This window comes from Capra hircus, chromosome 20 (assembly GCF_001704415.2).
Source record: "Capra hircus breed San Clemente chromosome 20, ASM170441v1, whole genome shotgun sequence".
In the NCBI taxonomy this organism is placed as follows: domain Eukaryota; kingdom Metazoa; phylum Chordata; class Mammalia; order Artiodactyla; family Bovidae; genus Capra; species Capra hircus.
Window position 1 is genome coordinate 14,728,416 of NC_030827.1, and position 19,849 is coordinate 14,748,264.

At 38.0% G+C, this 19,849-nt stretch overlaps 1 protein-coding gene across 1 annotated transcript in view; it reads left to right on the forward strand.

The window, feature by feature from the left end:
- The window catches only part of SREK1IP1 (SREK1 interacting protein 1), a 35,889-nt gene that overhangs the window by 11,031 nt on the left and 5,009 nt on the right, over positions 1–19,849 (forward strand). Inside the window, exon 3 of the mRNA XM_005694641.3 lies at positions 8,882–9,025. Within this exon, the coding sequence (XP_005694698.1) occupies positions 8,882–9,025 (144 nt within the window). The remainder of the gene's footprint in view (positions 1–8,881; positions 9,026–19,849) is intronic.

The following is a 19,849-nucleotide window of genomic DNA, read 5'->3' on the forward strand; positions in this document are numbered from 1 at the left end:
AGCAAGAGAGCTCCAGAAAAACATCTTTTTCTGCTTTACTGACTATACCAAAGCCTTGACTGTGTGGATCACAGTAAACTGTGGAAAATTCTGGAAGAGATGAGAATACCAGACCACCTAACCTGCCTCTTGAGAAACCGATATGCAGGTCAGGAAGCAACAGTTAGAACTGGACATGGAACAACAGACTGATTCCAAATAGGAAAAGGAGTACGTCAAGGCTGTATGTTGTCACCCTGCTTATTTAACTTATATGCAGAGTACATTATGAGAAATACTGGTCTGGAAGAAGCACAAGCTGGAATCAAGATTTCTGGGAGAAATATCAATAACCTCAGATATGCAGATGACACCACCCTTATGGCAGATAGTGAAGAGGATCTAAAAAGCCTCTTGATGAAAGTGAAAGAGGAGAGTGAAAAAGTTGGCTTAAAGCTCAGCATTCAGAAAACGAAGATCATGGCATCCAGTCCCATCACTTCATGGGAAATAGATGGGGAAACAGTGGAAACAGTGTCAGACTTTATTTTTTTGGGCTCCAAAATCACTGCAGATGATGATTGCAGCCATGAAATTAAAAGACGCTTACTCCTTGGAAGGAAAGTTATGATCAACCTAGACAGCATATTCAAAAGCAGAGACGTTGCTTTGCCAACAAAGGTCTGTCTAGTCAAGGCTGTGGTTTTTCCAGTAGTCATGTATGGATGTGAGAGTTGGACTGTGAAGAAAGCTGAGTGCCGAAGAATTGATACTTTTGAACTGTGATGTTGGAGAAGACTCTTGAGAGTCCCTTGGACTACAAGGAGATCCAGCCAGTTCATTCTAAAGGAGATTGGTCCTGGGTATTCTTTGGAAGAAATGATGCTAAAGCTGAAACTCCAGTACTTTGGCCACCTCATGCGAAGAGTTGACTCATTGGAAAAGTCTCTGATGCTGGGAGGGATGGGGGGCAGGAGTAGAAGGGGACGACAGAGGATGAGATGGCTGGATGGCATCACTGACTCGATGGGCGTGAGTTTGAGTGAACTCCAGGAGTTGGTGATGGACAGGGAGGCCTAGCCTGCTGCAATTCATGGTGTCACTAAGAGTTGGACACTACTGAGCGACTGAACTGAACTGAACTAGCAAAAGTGGGCATGTAAGTATACATATCCTTCATATGAATAAAAACTCCTAAAGAATGTGTTCGCATGCAAGAAATGAGCACAATGAAGTCTTTTCTGTTTTTTTAATTTGCTTATATTTATTTATACTTTATGTCTTTCAATCCTTGTTAATTTCATTTCTTTATTTAAGATTTAAGTTTAGGAGTGCATACATAGGGAGTAAGCCCACAGTGAAAACCAGAGAAGACATACCTAATTGAGGCTAGTGGTTATGAGGAGAGGTTAGAGGGGTCAGCTAGTGGTTTGTGGAGGAAGGGCGCACAGAGGACTAGTCAAGTTTCTGATAACAGTCTGTTCCCTAACGTGAAAGATGCAGCTGTTTACTTTATTAATTCTCTTTCAACTATAAGTATTCATTTTATATACTCTTCTCTAGTCTTCTCTATGTGTGATGCACTTAATAATAAAGCTTGTTTGAATTTTTACATTAAAAAAGACTTAAGGAAGTTCTATATATATAAATGCTATATTCACTTCAAAATCTAGAATGGATTTCCTAGTCTGTCTACTAATATCAGTTCGTCTACTTGGACCTCTTTTAACTTAAGACTTGTAGGAAAGCTTAAAGTAAAGAGCTAGTCTGAGCCAGGTTCCAATAGTTTTAGTGGATGGGTGTGTTGTACAGCCACAGAGGGCTGAACTGGAGCGTGTGTTAGTTGCTCAGTTGTATCCAACTCTTTGCGATCTCATGGAATGTAGCCACCAGGCTCCTCTGTCCCTAGGATTCTCCAGGCAAGAATACAGGAGTGGGGTACCCATTATCTCCAGGGAATCTTCCCGACCTAGGAATCGAACCTGAGTCTCCCACATTGCAAGCAGATTCTGTATCATCTGAGCCATCAGGGAAGCCCAAAGGGGAGCCTAGGAGACTGCTACTTGGAAGCAGTGATAAGAAGTGGGGAGCATGCTAATAACACTGAGGTAAGCTGTAGAGAGGCATCTTCAGGGAAGAGCCAGCTATCCCTTTAAAAAAGTGGTAGAGGGAGCATTCTGAGCACAGTTTGTCCACAAGGGATTGCGTGTTTCAGCAGCTGTCATAAAATGGTTGGGAGATACAGGGGTGATGATTAGTTAAGTCAGAGGAACAGGAAGAGCAATGTATGGGTGAGATTTCAGGAAAGTTACAGGAATACAGAGGCCTGTGCTTTTGGGTAGGAATAAAAATAATAGGGATGTGAAGTTTGGGGGAAATTAGGTGGGTTTAACAATTCAGAAGTTTATAATGTAGCTCTTATGTTCTCAGAACTCAGGACCTAAGATAGAGACAGAGCTTGGTTAAATTCATTGCATTTCATTGCTAAAACAACCCTGTGAGGTAGGTAGATTTCAGGGTGGCTAGGTGGTAAAGAATCTGCCTGCAATGCAGGAGATACAAGTTATATGCCCAGGTCAGGAAGATCACCTGGAGAAGAAAATGGCAACCTGCTCCAGTATTCTTGCCTGGAAAATCCCATGGTCAGAGGAGCCTGGCAGGTTACAGTCCATGGGATCACAAAGAGTCAGAGATGACTTAGCGACTGAGCACACACATATTTTTAGGAATATTCAAAACCATTGCTCTGGCACCTAGGTATAGCTTTTACACAGCTGGCAATAACTAGCTGTGTGACTTTGGGTGAGTTACTTAACCACCCTGTGATTCACTTTCCCATCTGTAAAATGAGATTATAGTACTTATTTCCATAGACTTGTTATAAAGATTAAATTAGCTAATACAAGTTCTAGATCTATGCTTTGCCATAGTTATTCTTCAAAAGTCAAGAGGATTACTCTGTTGTTAAGTAGGAAAACTGGGAATTGAAATCTGGTTATTTGTAAGACTTTATACTATGCCACGGTATTTTTTCCCCATTCAAAAAAATTGTGGTAAAGTACATATAACATAATTTGCCATTATAACTCCTTTTAAGTATACAATTCAGTGGTGTTAATTACATTACCAGCATTGTACAACCATCACTCTCAGTTACAAAGCTTTTTCATCACACCAAACAGAAACTCTATAAACATTAAGCACTAACTCCCGACTCCTCCCTTCTGCCAGACTCTGGTAACCTCTAATCTATTTTCTATTTCTATGAATTTGGTCATTATATATATTTCATGTAAGTGGAATCATGTATTTGTCCTTTTGTGTCTGGTTTATTTCACTTAGCCTAATGTTTTCAAAGTTTGTTCATGTTCATGTTGTCAACATATCATAACTTCATTCCTCCTTATACTGAATGATATTTCATTGTCTAGATATACTGCATTTTCTTAATTCATTTATCTGTTGATAGACACTTGGGTTATTTTTACCTTTTAGCTGTTGTGAATAATGAGCAATGAATATTAATGTGTACCCATCTATTTGAGTCCCTGTTTTCAATTCTTTGGGGTCCATAACTAGGAGTAGAACGCTGGGTCATATATGTTGAGCTTCTTGAGGAGCTGCCAAACTCTTTTCTACAGCAGCTCCATCATTTTATATTCCACCAGAAATATATCAATATAAGAGTTCCAGTTTCTCCACATTCGTGCCAATATTTATTTTCCTTTTTCCTATTTTTTTTGAATTGTAGCCATCTCAGTAGATATGATGTGGTAGCTCATGATTTTCATTTGCATTTCTCGAATGACTAATTATGTTGTGTATTTTTTCATGGTCTTATTGGCCATTTGTATATCTTCTTTGGAGAAATGTCTATTCAGTTTCTTAGCCCATTTTTTATTTGAGTTGTCTTTTTGTTCTGGAGTTGTGGGAATTGTATATATACTAAATGCTAAACCCTATCAAATAAATAACTTGCAAATCTTCTCTTCCATTCTGTAGGTTGTCTTTTCACTTTCATAATTTCTTTGCACAAATGTTTTAAATTTTGATGAAATCCAACTTACCAGTTTTATCTTTTGTTATTTTGCTGTTAGTGTTTTACATGTAAGGATCCATTGCCAAATCCAAGTTAAAGAAGAATTACCCCATGCTTCCTTCTAAGACTCTCATGCTTTTAGCTCTTGTATTGTAATGGTCTTCGATCCATTTTGAGTCAGTTTTTGCATATGATGTGACATGAGGAATTCAACTTCATTATTGTGCATGTGGAAATCCTGTTCTCCTAGCACTGTCTGTTGAAGAGACTATTCTTTCCCCACTGAATAGACCTAACAGTTTTGTCAAAAAGCGATTGGCTATATACGTGTGGGTTTATTTCTGGACTATTTCATTGGTTTATGTGACTATCCTTATTACTATATATCACCCTGTTTTGATTTCTATAGCTTTGTGGTAAGTTTTGAAACCAGGAAATATGAGTCTCCCACCTCTATTCTTTTTCAGAATTTTTTGGCTATTCAGGGCCTCTTGTATTTTTGTATAAATTTAAGGGTCTGTTTTTCCATTACTGAGTAAGCCCCATTACTTTTTGCAATCAGCTGGAAGAAGCACAAGCTGGAATCAAGATTGCTGGGAGAAATATCAATAACCTCAGATATGCAGATGATGCCACCCTTATGGCAGAAAGTGAAGAAGAACTAAAAAGCCTCTTGATGAAAGTGAAAGAAGAGAGTGAAAAAGTTGGCTTAAAGCTCAGCATTCAGAAAATGAAGATCATGACATCTGGTCCCATCACTTCATGGGGAATAGATGGGGAAACAGTGGAAACAGTGTCAGACTTTATTTTTGGGGGCTCCAAAATCACTGCAGATGGTGACTGCAGCCATGAAATTAAAAGACGCTTACTCTTTGCAAGGAAAGTTATTACCCAACCTAGACAGCATATTAAAAAGCAGAGACATTACTTTGTCAACAAAGGTCCGTCTAGTAAAGGCTATGGTTTTTCCAGTGATCACGTACGGATGTGAGAGTTGGACTGTGAAAAAAGCTGAGTGCCGAAGAATCGATGCTTTTTAACTGTGGTGTTGGAGAAGACTCTTGAGAGTCCCTTGGACTGCAAGGAGATCCAGTCAGTCCATCCTAGAGGAGATCAGTCCTAGGTGTTCATTGGAAGGACTAATGTTGAAGCTGAAACTCCAATACTTTGGCCACCTCATGCGAAGAGCTGACTCACTGGGAAAGATTGAGGGCAGGAGGAGAAGGGGATGACAGGATGAGATGGCTGGATGGCATCACCGACTCAATGGACATGAGTTTGGGTGAACTCTGGGAGTTGGTGATGGACAGGGAGGCCTGGTGTGCTGCGGCTCATGGGGTCACAAAGAGTCGGACACGACTGAGCAACTGAACTGAGATGTTATAACTTTGAAATGTCTCTACATATCTGTGGTCAAAATTTAAGTTTCTGATCATCTAAGAATTTTTCTGCTCATTGTCTCCTGAGAGTCTATTTCGAAAAGAACTCACAAGAACTATATTTTGGAGTAATTTCCTAAGTTTGTTCACTTATGTTCCCCAACTGAAAAAAAAAAAAAGGAAATTTTTTTTGTAGCTTCATAAGCAGTGTGTCTTATTATCAGTTTAGGGTCAGTTTCATTAAAGCAAGGCTAAAAAGGATGTGAGACAAAGACTGCTGCCAGTGTGATTATTATTTAAGTAGTTTGTTTATATTAAATAATAATGGCAGTGTAAGATGTTTGGATGTCAAGCTAGTTTAAGTAAAAGAAAAATTGTATCATCAGAAATTCTGATCAAAATGGCAAGCTAAACCAACATAGAAAGTCCTCTGTTTGGCTCCAAACACAGATAGATGCTGGAGAAAAATATAGTAACAACAAAAATTAAAATAACCTAGCTCAAAAGCATAAAAGGAGAATTGCCACATGTTAGAAAGTAAAAGGAGCTCAAAGCCAGAGTAGGAAATGATAGCTGAAAACAATGAGGTTCACAGGCCTCCTGGGTAGGCTTTTATGGAATACGGAATGAAGCTTTAGACCCCTGCAGGATCACAGCATGGCTGGAGTGAAGGCTCTTGGTTAAAGCCAGACTGCTCAAAAAAGCAGTGAAGCAGGAATTACAGAAATTCCATTTACTCTCTAGGGGAAGTGATGAGAAAGTTTACTGTGTTTAACTTCCTATAAAACAATTATTAGAGGGAAAGGAATAATTCAGAATTGACAGCCCAAGCTTACACCACCTGTAGGTATGAGGAGTAAATTTACACTGCCTCCAATGAGGCAGAAACTAGCTTTCCAAGCTAGGAAATTAATGTGAAAAGTAAGTCTGTTATCAAGTTAAAAAAGTAAGTCCAGCTACATGCCATTATTAGTGAAACTACTTAGAAAACTGAAAACTACATAGGAAATTTCAAAATAAAGGGATGGAGGAAAAAGAGCAGATAGATATTAGGTTGAATATTGTTGATATTAAACAGTTTTACTCATGAAAATGGTAATTTCATATGATTCAACTAATAACCAAAAGAGCAACTAGTAGAGCAATTATAATATTAGACTTTTGAGGCAAGAGCAGTTCTAATCAAACAAGATAAAATAATGATTTTGACTATACCTATTAATATAATGTCAAAACATGTATAGCAAAAATATTACAAGGAAAAATGGACAAATATATAGTGATAAAGGTACTTAAAAATTACACTATCAGAAATTATTACACAAAAAAGTAAGATGGAGTTTTGAACAACAAAATAAACATAAAAGCCTCTCTTCAACAAGTAGTGATGTATTCTTTTAAAATACATTCCAAGTTTTTCCCCAAATTTACTACAAGATAGGCCATAAAAGAAATCTTAGTAAATACTGAAACACTGATACCATACAGACAAACACTAAAACACTGGTTTACCATACAGATACTCGCTGATAACAGTGTAACACACTTAGAAATCAGCAATAGCATAATCTGAAAGCTCCGTATGTTTGGAACCGAAAAGAACATTTGAATGATTCATTTGGAAGGAAATCACAACCAAGAAAATTTGTTTTCAGCAGTATGGCAGGTTGGACCCTACTATAAACAACTAAGAAACTAGTATAAAATATGCAATACATATTAGATAAATTAGTATGCTAGGAGAAAATACAGAATTCATGAATACTTAGAGACTAGCAACCAAAGGAAAGCAGAAAGTCTAGGAGATGTTGAGGGTATTTGCTGAACCCAGGGTTCTTGAACTTCCATTTTTGTGTATTGACTGAGTTCAGGGAATAAGGCAAGGCCCAGGACCCGGCCCAAGATTGGTACTTTCCTAGGAGATGCTCTCATATGAGTCTAAGACTTCCAGAAGATTTTATCCTTGAGTAAGAACTGGGAATAAATCCTAGAACAGGGTTGTAGTGAATTGATAGTGGGTTGTGAAATAAATTATGTGGTTTCTATCTGCATTCATATCTTTTGAGTATCAAATGTCATAATGCTTCATGTAATTTTTGTTTTAATTTTTGTGAGTTAGTGTGTATTTGCATATGAACATATATATTAATACACTTGATTGCATTGTTATTTTTTTATCATTAGTCAGTCCTAGTCAAAAAAATTTCAAAGTTACTGCCTTAGAGAGGCATATGTGCACGTTTAACTACACATTTCATAATTATTATAATAGCAAAATGCTAGAAGCAACCTAAGATCCTATCAGTAGTAGAAAGGGTAAACATATTTTTATACAATGGAACATTATTCATCAGATAAAATGAGATAATTACATCTACTTATATTCACATTGGAGAAGGAAATGGCAACCCACTCCAGTGTTCTTGCCTGGAGAATCCCAGGGACGGGGGAGCCTGGTGGGCTGCCGTCTATGGGGTCACACAGAGTCGGACACGACTGAAGCGACTTAGCAGCAGCAGCATGTTAGCATAGTGGAGAAGGCAATGGCACCCTACTCCAGTACTCTTGCCTGGAAAATCCCAGGGACGGGGGAGCCTGGTGGGCTGCCATCTATGGCGTCGCACAGAGTCGGACACGACTGAAGCGACTGAATCACAAAACATAATATTGAATGGCAGAAACAGTTACAGAATGATAGCTAAGTATAATTGAGTTTATGTTAAAAAATAATAATATGATGTTCTGAAAATATCGACACCAACTTCAGTATAACCAACTTCTGAAGACAAAGGAAATGGAATGGGTTTGGGGCAGGGGTCCAAGGCATGGTGCAAGCTCTCCAACTTTGTGTGTGTGCACATGTGCAAGCCTTTCACTTAAAAAAAATTATAAGTGAATAAAGCAAAATGTTAGCATGCAGGTGATAGGTACTTAGATATTATGATATTGTTTCATCTCCAGGTATTTATAATGTTTGATTTTTTAATTGCATCATGCAATAAGTAGATAACTGTTGTAGTTTTCTTATAGGGAGAATCTTTAAGGACTGAATATTATTGTTAGAATTAAAATCATAAGTATTCTTTCAAACAACATGTTTAATTATTTTATTATGACACCTTTGGTTAGGTGAAAGCTGTGTAATGAAAAATGTAATAGTAAGATGAGAAGCAAAAAGATAGGGGAAAGAAATTAAATATAGGAGAAAGAAATTAAATATAAAATCTAAAGTTGAGAATATTTACATTAATTCAATATTCTAAAATCCATAAGATGTAACCCAAAAAATATATTTATTGAATAAGAAGCCCTGTTAAAAAAAAGTTCTTTTTTCATTCAGGTAAAGCAGATGACCACTCACTGAATAAAAGTTAAAACTAAATATTATATTATTAAATTGCAATTGTTGCTTAGTGGACAAACAAAGCAAAAAATATGTAATGTATCTGTAGCTTTGTCATTCATATTTCTTTGTTTTAATTAGCTGGTCACCTGACTTTCGAATGCCGCAATTTTCTCCGAGTAGATCCCAAAAGGGATATAGTTTTGGATGTCAGCAGCACAAGCAGTGAAGAGAGTGATGAAGAGAATGAGGAACTGAATAAACTGCAGGCATTACAAGAAAAAAGTAAGCAATGCTTTTGTTTCCCCTCCAGCATTAAAGGTTGTTTTAAAATATGTATTATGTCATCTTTATCTGTTGTTCTGTTATATTTGTCATTAAGATAGTTTGCATCTTACGTAAGAAGTATTGCATGGGTAAGGAAATAGGCTGAACGTTGTAAGTTACTTGCCCCAAATCAAACAATTGGTCATTGATAGAACCAGCAGGCAAGTATGTTTCTAATTCTGCAACCCAGATTTTATTGTGTTTTGTTTTTCCATCTCACTGGAATGTATCACGTGGTACAGAGTCTAAAGGATTGGATCATCAAATCACACTCATTGAAATAAGAGATCTTAGCGGTATCAAGGTTTAGTTGACCCTTGAACAACATGGCTTTGAATTGTATGGGTTGACTTTCATACAAATTGTTTCAGCATTACATACCAGAATAATAAACAAGCTGCAGTTGATGGAATTCACAGATTCAGAACCATGCATATGGAGAAACTGTGTATGTGGAAAGCCAACTCTAAATTATACTTGGATTTTGGACTGCAAAATTACAGAAAATTTGTTTTCTCACAAAATTTATTTCCTAACCCCTATGCCACTCAAGGGTCAACTGTAACTTTATGTATGTGGATGACCATGTGGCATAGCAAATCAGCAAGAGTTCTGGGACGACAGTACAACCTCCTAGGTTCCCACTCTGGCCACGGTTAATGTAAAAGGTTTCAACATTTCTTACACAAAAGAAAGTCATTTTGGTCATGAAACACCTTAATTTTATGCCCAGATAGTTACATTTCCCAGGGATTATGGATTTATGCCCCATAAATCCCTAGATTCCAGGATTACTTACCGTAAACAGTCCTAGACCAACCAAGTACATTCAGCTATATGCAATCTATAAATAAGAATTCTTCTGCCAACAGCTTGATCATAGACTTCGAACTTTCAGAACTGTGAGGAAATAAATTTCTGTAATTCGGCCACATACCACCTCCTCCCCACTCACCCAGAAAAGGATTTTCTGGCTAGCAACTACTAGTAATTTATTTCCAGGAAATCTATCATTAGCATGTTTATAAAGAAATTTGACCAAGTTACCTTTTTTCTTTCCTGAGGCATCTTCCTTTCCCCTGCAACAGAGAACAAATTTCAGACCAACTGTTTAACCATTTGTTTTCCATCTTGTGTGTAAAATGACCTGTCTTTGCAGTGGGGTTTTTAAGCATGAAATATGATGCCATATGTGAAAATATTTTGTAAACTACAAAATGCCATATTGTTAGTTGTCACACAGAAGCAAAATGCAGCTTATTTGAATATGGGTTTAGGCATGGAGCGAGACAGATACAAAAAGGTTAAACTTGTTTTTGATCATAAGAGAACGATAAACAACTTAAAATTTTTTAACCTTTCCATATAATGTCCAGTGAAGGTAAGTGGAAAAAGTCAAATGCCAGGGTACTGGGACAAGCTGAGAAGGCAGAAGAAGGGTAGCATCCCAAAGAAGGCAGGCGAGAGTGACGGGAAATATGAGTCTACACAACTTCAGTGATAGCTGCTTGAATATATATGTTTTTTCTTTTGCTCCCTACTGAAACAACACTAAAATAATAATAGAAGAATTTTTTAAAGACCCAAATTCACAAGGACAAAGAAAACAAGAGTCAGAAAATTTGGGTTAGTGATAATGGACTCACACTTGAAGAGAGCTCAACCCTTTAACAGTGTGGAAAGCTGAGAAATAACCTGAGTATCCACTCTAAAACCCCCTAAAATCTTGACAGTGAGTATCCTTGGTTACCTCTGAAAGTGAGAGTGTAAGGCTGGAAACAGGGAGTGCTTAAAAGCCTGCAGTGGTTAATGCTCCATTCCCTCCCCCTGCTCTATGAAGCCCTGTCGTCTCAGCAGACTGCCACAGGCCTATTTCTAGACAGGGTCAGATCAACAGTCTTTAAACTGGGACACACCAAACCCAAATGAAGATATTCAAGTTAAAGGTTAGATACAGAATGGTGAGAGCCTTCTAGCCATCTTCACCTATTGGTTCCCAGTCATATATCACTCAGGCAGAAGATCTGAAGATACATCCCTGGGGAATCTGACCAGCCAAAGAAGAAAGAAATAAGGATATTGACATTAGGGATCCTTCAAAGACAAGATCTCACCAGATGGCCAGTGAAGTCTGGTCTTCCAAGTTTCGCTTGCTAAAAGCTTCCGGTCAGCTTTTTATACAGTGAGGAGTGCTAAATTTCTGCAGAAGGATTCTCACATGAAATATAGATTCCAAAACACAAACAAAAAATCAACTTGAGAAATACAATCTGTAGAGGGAGAAAACTTAGCAGAATAATAAATATTTAGTTTCATACAAAGATAAGATATAGCATGCATGAATATGAATAAAACCAGCAAAAGGGCTTTTGAAAATTAAAAATTAAGATGGAAAACTTGATAGAGTTGGAAGGTAAAGTTGGAAAAAACAAAGAAGAGCAAACTGAGAGAAAAAAGATAGAACAATTGAAGGGTCATTCTTGAAAATACTTCATTCAAATGAATCCCAGAAAGAGAAGAAATAATTTCCAGATGAAAAGGTTTAACAAGTACCAGGCACAGTGTTAAAAATATCCCACAGAAAGGTACGCTATAATGAAACTTAATGTATGCTAGAAACCGAAAGATATAATCCAGACTTCCAGATTTGAGAATAAGGCAGGTCACAGGTGAAGAATCAGGAGTCAGAATAGTTGTGTACGTCTCTAAACCAATATTGGAAGCTAGTAGAATGTGGATCATGCTTTCAATTGTTGAAGAAAAGTTATACCCAAGTTAGGATAATATACCCAACCAAATTCTTAATCAAATGTGAAAGTACAGTAAAGATATTGTCAGACATTCAAGTCTCAAGAAAGAATTTACTTGTCGCTCTTTCTCAGAAAACCTCTGGAATAAGTGTTCTACCAATGTAAGGGAATACACTGAATAAAGGAAGACAGGAATGTAGGGAATAGAAAAGAAGGGAAATTTGTAGCATGCTGGTAAGGAGATATTCCAGAAGGACAGCTGCACCAAAAGGGAGAGTAGTCAAGCCACATAGGAGCACAACAGAAGATTCTAGGAGAGAAAGCCTAAGATCCTTAATCCCACAAGGATACTTTCTATCCCTTTCACCTATACTGCCCTATTTTTAAAAAGACAAATGCATAAGAGTTTAGAATTAGGAAGAATCTTTAGAACAAATAATTTAAAAACCTAGTTTTGTAGAAAAAGAAAATGAAAACAGGTGACTTTCCAAAGTCACTCACCGGTCACAGTAGAGCCAACATTTCTTGCCGTGATCCAGGTTTCTTGCCTACTTGTCCTGTAGTATTTTTATTACAATGTGCTGCTCTCCTACCTTAGATATCATCCAGTCTGTTGGTTCTTGACCTTTTTGTCCTTTATCACATCAATCTTGAAGGATAAACTACACTTCCATCATGAATAGTGGTTTGTTCTAGAGGTGATTTTTCAATCAGAAGGCCAGGGACAGATCCACTCTGGGAGAAAGGGGAGGAAGTAGCATATAATAGCCTCCAGGACAGAGAGTAGTTGGTGAAGCTTCATTATTAGCATCAGCTTTCTTGCTCAGATGGTAAAGAATCTGCCTGCAATGAGGCAGGCCCAGGTTCGATCCCCAGGTCAAGAAGATCCCCTGGAGAAGGGAATGGCTGCCCACTCCAGTGTAGTAGGGCTTCCCTGACAGCTCAGTGGTAAAGAATCCACCAGCAATGCTGGAGACCTGGGTTCGATCCCTGGATTGGGATGATCCCCTGGAGAAGGGAGTGGCTACTCACTCCTGAATTCTTTCCTGGAGAATGCCATGAACAGAAGAACCTGGTGCGCTACAGTCCATGGGATCACAAAGGGTTGGTCACAACCGAGCGACTAACACATACGCAAAGAAGGGACCCATATTTATTTCATGATCACCAAATGGGATCCCAGTGTTGTTCTTCAGTTGCTAAGTCATGTCCAGCTCTTTGCTATCCCATGGACTGCAGCATGCCAGGCTTCCCTGTCTTTCACTACCTCCTAGAGTTTGCCCAAACTCATGTCCATTGAATCAGTGATGTTATCTAACCATCTAATTCTCTGCCGCTCCCGTCTCCTTTTGCCCTCCTCAATCTTTCCCAGCATCAGGGTCTTTTCCAATGAGTCAGCTCTTCTCATGAGGGGGCCAAAGTATTGGAGCTTCAGCTTCAGCCCTTCCAGTGAATATTCAAGGTTGATTTCCTTTAAAGACTGACTGGTTTGATCTCCTGCTGTCCAGGGGACTCTCGAGAGTTTTCTCCAACACCACGTTTTGAAAGCATCAGTTCTTTGGTGCTCAGCCTTCTTTATGGTCCAGGTCTCACATCCGTACATGACTGCTGGAAAAACCATAATTTTGACTCTATGGACCTTTGTCAGCAAAGTGATATCTCTGATTTTTAATATTCTGTCTAGGTTTGTCATGGCTTTTCTTCTGAGGAGCAAGCCTCTTTTAATTTCATGGCTGCAGTCACCATCTCCAGTGATTTTGGAGCCCAAGAAAACAAAATCCATCATTGTTCCCACTTTTTCCAATCGGTTTGCCATGAAGTCGTGATCTTAGTGTTTTGAATGTTGAGTTTTCACTGTCTTCTTTCACTCTCATCAAGAGGTGCTCTAGTTCCTCATTGCTTTCCGCTATTAGTGGTATCATCTGCATATTTGAGGTTTGATGTTTCTCCCAGCAATCTTGATTCCAACTTGTGAGTTATCAGCCCTGCATTTCACATGATGTACTCTGCGTAAGTTAAATAAGCAGGGTGACAATATACACCAAAAAAAACATGTCCTTTTCAGCATAGGGGATTGGAATGCAAAAGTGGGAAGTCAAGAGATATCTGGAGTAACAGGCAAATCTGGTCTTGGAGTACAAAATGAAACAGGGCAAAGGCTAACAGAGTTTTGCCAAGAGAACATACCTGTCATAGCAGACACCCTCTTCCAACAACACAAGAGACAACTCTACACATGGACATCACCAGATGGTCATTACCAAAATCAGATTGATTATATTGATTATTTTCTTTGCAGCCTAAGACGGAGAAGCTCTATACAGTCAGCAGAAATAAGACCTGGAGCTGACTATGGCTCAGATCATGAGCTCCTGATTGCAAAATTCAGACTTAAATTGAAGAAAGTAGGGGAACCCACTAGACCGTTCAGATATGACATACATCAGTTCAGTTCAGTCGCTCAGTCGTGTCCGACTCTTTGCAAACCCATGAATCGCAGCACGCCAGGCCTCCCTGTCCATCACCAACTCCCAGAGTTCACTCAGACTCACGTCCATCAAGTCAGTGATGCCATCCAGCCATCTCATCCTCTGTCATCCTCTTCTCCTCCTGCCCCCAATCCCTCCCAGCATGAGGGTCTTTTCCAATGAGTCAACTCTTCGCATGAGATGGCCAAAGTACTGGAGTTTCAGCTTTAGCATCATTCCTTCCAAGAAATCCCAGGGCTCATCTTCAGAATGGACTGGTTGGATCTCCTTGCAGTCCAAGGGACTCTCAAGAGTCTTCTCCAACATCACAGTTCAAAAGCATCACTTCTTCGGCACTCAGCTTTCTTCACAGTCCAACTTTCACATCCATACATGACTACTGGAAAAACCATAACCTTGACTAGATGAACCCTTTGTTGGCAAAGTAATGTCTCTGCTTTTGAATATGCTATCTAGGTTGGTCGTAACTTTCCTTCCAAGGAGTTTGCAAGCGTCTTTTAATTTCATGGCTGCAGTCACCACCTGCAGTGATTTTGGAGCCCCAAAACATAAAGTCTGACACTGTTTCCACTGTTTCCCCATCTATTTCCCATGAAGTGATGGGACCAGATGCCATGATCTTCATTTTCTGAATGTTGAGCTTTTAAGCCAACTTTTTCGCTCTCCACTTTCACTTTCATCAAGAAGCTTTTTAGTTCCTCTTCACTTTCTGCCATAAGGGTGGTGTCATCTGCATATCTGAGGTTATTGTTATTTTTCCCGGCAATCTTGATTCCAGCTGGTGCTTCTTCCAGCCCAGCGTTTCTCATGATGTACTCTGCATATAAGTTAAATAAGCAGGGTGACAATATACAGCCTTTCGGACTCCTTTTCCTATTTGGAACCAGTCTGTTGTTCCATGTCCAGTTCTAACTTTTGCTTCCTGACCTGCATATCGGTTTCTCAAGAGGCAGATCAGGTGGTCTGGTATTCCCATCTCTTTCAGAATTTTCCACAGTTTATTGTGATCCACACAGTCAAAGGCTTTGGTATAGTCAATAAAGCAGAAATGGATGTTTTTCTGGAACTCTCTTGCTTTTTCCATGATCCAGCAGATGTTGGCAATTTGATCTCTGGTTCCTCTGCCTTTTCTAAAACCATACATACATACATCAAATCTCTTACAATTGTACAGTGGAGGTGACAAATAGATTCAAGGGATTAGGTCTGGTAGATGGAGTGCCTGAAAAACTATGGACAGAGGTTCATAAGCTGTACAGGAGGTGGTGACCAAAACCATCCCCAAGACAGAGAAATGCAAGAAGTCAAAGTGGTTGTCTGAGGAGGCCTTACAAATAGCTGAGAAAACAAGAGAGGTGAAAGGAAAAGATATACATAACTGAATGCAGAGTTCCAGAGAATAGCAAGGAGAGATAAGAAAGCCTTCTTTTGTGAACAGTGGAAAGGAATCCCAGTAACCCCTACCCAAATAAACCATAGATTGGGGTCTGAAGCACACAGAGGAAGGGAGTGTAGAACCTGTGGTGGTTAGTTCCATTGATAATTTGATGATGATGTTCAAAGCCTCTGAAAGGGTAAGTTCTCAGTGTGAGTGACTGAGTGCATTCTTGACCAACACCCTTTAGATAATCCTAGGGGCTCCTTGAATTCTTCCTTAGTCCTTAGAGCTAGAGAGATCTTATTCCAACTCTCTTGAATATTGTAAGTTTTTTTTAAATGATATAATACAATTAAAATAGCCAGGAGAAAGCAAATGGTTTTTAGTGTACTTATATAAGTCCTTTGTTGGATGCCTGGTTTACAAATATTTTATCCCAATATGTAGCTTGTCTTTTCATCTTCTTAATAGGTGTTTCACAGAGCAATAGATTTTAATTTTTATAAAGTCCAATTTATAATTTTTCCTCATAGATTATGCTTTGCTGTCAAGTGTAACATTTTACCTATCTCTTGTTCTCCTTTACGTTTTTCTAAATTTTTATAGTTTTATATTTTACATTAAGTCCTTCATCCATTTGAATTGAGTATTATATAAGATATGAAACTTAGAGCACTTAGTATTTTGTTTAAGAATAAATAATTGTTCCAGCACTGTTCATTGAAAGGCTGCCTTTTTCCTTCATTGAATTTTTTGCTTTTGCCAAAAATAGTTGATCACGTTTGTGTGGGTTTGTTTCTGAATTGTCTATAATGCTCCATTGATCTGTGTGTCTATCCCTCCACCTATTCTTGATTAATATAGCTAAAGTTGGTGGGACTGAGTTTTTCTACTTTATTCTTCTTTTTCAAAATTATTGCAACTATTCTAGTTTCTTTTCCTTTCCATAAAAATTTTGAATAATGTTTTTATCTGCAAAGAATCTTGCTGGGATTTTGATACTCATTGCATTAAGCATGTTTATCAATTTGGGGAAAATTGACACCTTCACTGTGTTGAGCATTCCAACCCACAAATAAAATGTGTCTCTGTAATTATTTAGATCTTTGATTTCTTTTCTTATCACTGTTCAGTTTTCAGCATATAAATTCTACATGTTTTATTAGATTTATATATATAAATATTTCTTTTTTGAAAAATTGTTAATTATTTTTTTTCATTCTCTGCATGTCCATTACGAGTATATAGAAATGCAGTTTATTTGTGTATGTTTATCTTTTATCCTTGTTGAACTCACTGATTATTTCTAGGAGTGTTTGGCAGATTCCTTGAAATTTTCTATGTAAACCATCATGTCATCTGCATATCAGAACGGTTGTACTTCTTCCATTTTGATTTGTAAGCATTTTATTTCCCTTCCTTGACTTATTGTTGTGGCTAGAACTTATAGTACTATATTGAGAAAGAGCAGTGAGAGATGAATTCTTACCTGGATTCCAACCCTAGGGGACAGAAATGTTCAAACCTTAGCAGTTAGCTGTCAGTTTTTCTGTAGTCACTCTTTATCAAGTTGAGGAAGTATCCCTCTATTCCTATTTTGAAAGAGTTTTTATCATAAATGGGTGTCAGATTTTGCCATATGCATTTTCTGTATCAGTTGATAGGATCCTACAGTTTTTCTTTAACCTGTTAATACAGTTCAGTTCAGTCGCTCAGTCGTGTCTGACTCTTTGTGACCCCATGAATCACAGCACAGCAGGCCTCCCTCCCTGTCCATCACCAGCTCCCGGAGTTCACCCAAACTCATGTGCATCGAGTGGGTGATGCCATCCAGCCATTTCATCCTCTGTCATCCCCTTCTCCTCCCGCCCCCAATCCCTCCCAGCATCAGAGTCTGTTCCAATGAGTTAGCTCTTCGCATGAGGTGGCCAAAGTATTGGAGTTTCAGCCACAGCATCACTCCTTCCAATGAACACCCAGGACTGGTCTCCTTTAGAATGGACTGGTTGGATCTCCTTGCAGTCCAAGGGACTCTCAAGAGTCTTCTCCAGCACCACATTCAAAAGCATCAATTTGTCGGCACTCAGCTTTCTTCACAGTCCAACTTTCACATCCATACATGACCACTGGAAAAACCATAGCTTTGACTAGACAGACCTTTATTGGCAAAATAATATCTCTGCTTTTTAATATGCTATCTAGGTTGGTCATAACTTTCCTTCCAAGGAGTAAGAGTCTTTTAATTTCATGGCTGCAGTCACTGTCTGCAGTGATTTTGGAGCCCCAAAAAATAAAGTCTGGCACTGTTTCCACTGTTTCCCCATCTATTTCCCATGAAGTGATGGGACCAGATGCCATGATCTTCATTTTCTGAATGTTGAGCTTTAAGCCAACTTTCTCGCTCACCTTTTTCACTTTCATCAAGAGGCTTTTTAGTTCCTCTTCACTTTCTGCCATAAGGGTGGTGTCATCTGCATATCTGAGGTTATTGATAGTTCTCCTGGCAGTCTTGATTCCAGCTTGTGCTTCTTCCAGCCCAGCGTTTCTCATGATGTACTCTGCATATAAGTTAAATAAGCAGGGTGACAATATACAGCCTTGACGTACTCCTTTTCCTATTTGGAACCAGTCTGTTGTTCCATGTCCAGTTCAAACTTTTGCTTCTTGACCTGCATATAGGTTTCTCAAGAGGCAGGTCGGGTGTTCTGGTATTCCCATCTCTTTCAGAATTAATACAGTAGATTACATTAATTGATTTTTGAATATTCAATCAGCCTAGCATACCTTGAATAAGTGACATTTGGTCATGGTGTATAATTTTTTTAAAATATTAAATACTGAATTCTCTTTGCTAATCTTTTGTTAACAGTTATTTGTATCCATGTTCATGAGAGATGTTAGTCTTTTTTTCTAATTTTGTACTATTTTAATATGATTTTGGCATCGGAGTAACCTTAGCTTCGTAGAATATTGAGAAAGGTTTCATTCTCTTCTGTTTGTTAGATAAGATTATATAAAATTTGTATTAATCCTTTGAATGTTTGGTATCACAGCCTCACAAGGGAGGAAGTCTGTGTTTTCCACTCAGCCTTTGATGATGTGGGTGGTGCCACATTTTTTTCTGTGGTGTTTGCCTGGAGAATGGCAATTATTATCTAAAAGCTTCCTGTCACTATGCTGTCTCTTTTTTGGTCCTTGACTAGAAGGAGCAGATTCTTGGTGGGGCGTTTTTGTCTTCACCTGTTGACATTGCCAGGTTGCCAGCGTCTGTAGCTCTTAAGTCTGTGCTGTATGAAGCAAAAAGACATTTCAGGGAACTCAGTACTGGGTCATTTTCTAGATTATACAAGAACCCTAGCTAGTGTCTGCCTTTTCACCTTTCAGTCTTCTTATGCTTGTTTTTGTTATGTCTGGGATGTGTAGTTATACTTAATGAGAGGAATAGGAAAAATATGTCTACTTCATCTTCCTAGAAGCAGTTCAACTGATTTTTTACAAAGGTGAAAAGGCAATTCTGTGTAGAAAAAGTCTTTTCAGCAAATAGTGCTAGAATAAATGAATATTTTTAAAAGTGTTAAGTGAAATAAGTAAGTTGAAAAATATTATATATGCTACATTTTTCAAATGAGAAAAAACTTGAGACTTACATGTAACTTTATTTGTATATGTGAATGTATGTTTGAATTTAGTTATGTATAGAGAAAGCCTAGAAGAATACACACCAAATTGTGTATTTAAAAATCAAGCTAGAGAATAGTGTGTATTCTCTCCTTCCTAGATACTGAGAACATAAATATTAGTGGTTATTGTCCCATTACCCTAGGATTTTGTGATCCTAATTTTTCTTGAAAAGGAAAATTTTTTTAAATTATACATGATTGTGTTGTTTCATTTCTTAAGGCCTGAAATAGTACCCACCAAACTGTCAACATTGATTAGGAATTAGAAATGAAATACTTGAAGTTTTTAGTAAATATACATAGTTGATTTGAAATTTGTATTAAAAACATAGTGTTTTTATTAGATTTTTAATGAGTGCAGATCCTGACCAGTGAAATTCACCAACCAACAACCAAAATTTTTAAATGTATAAAATATTAATATCATATATTAAAGGAGATATGTGGAATCTAGAAAAATGATACTGATGAACCTATTTACAGGA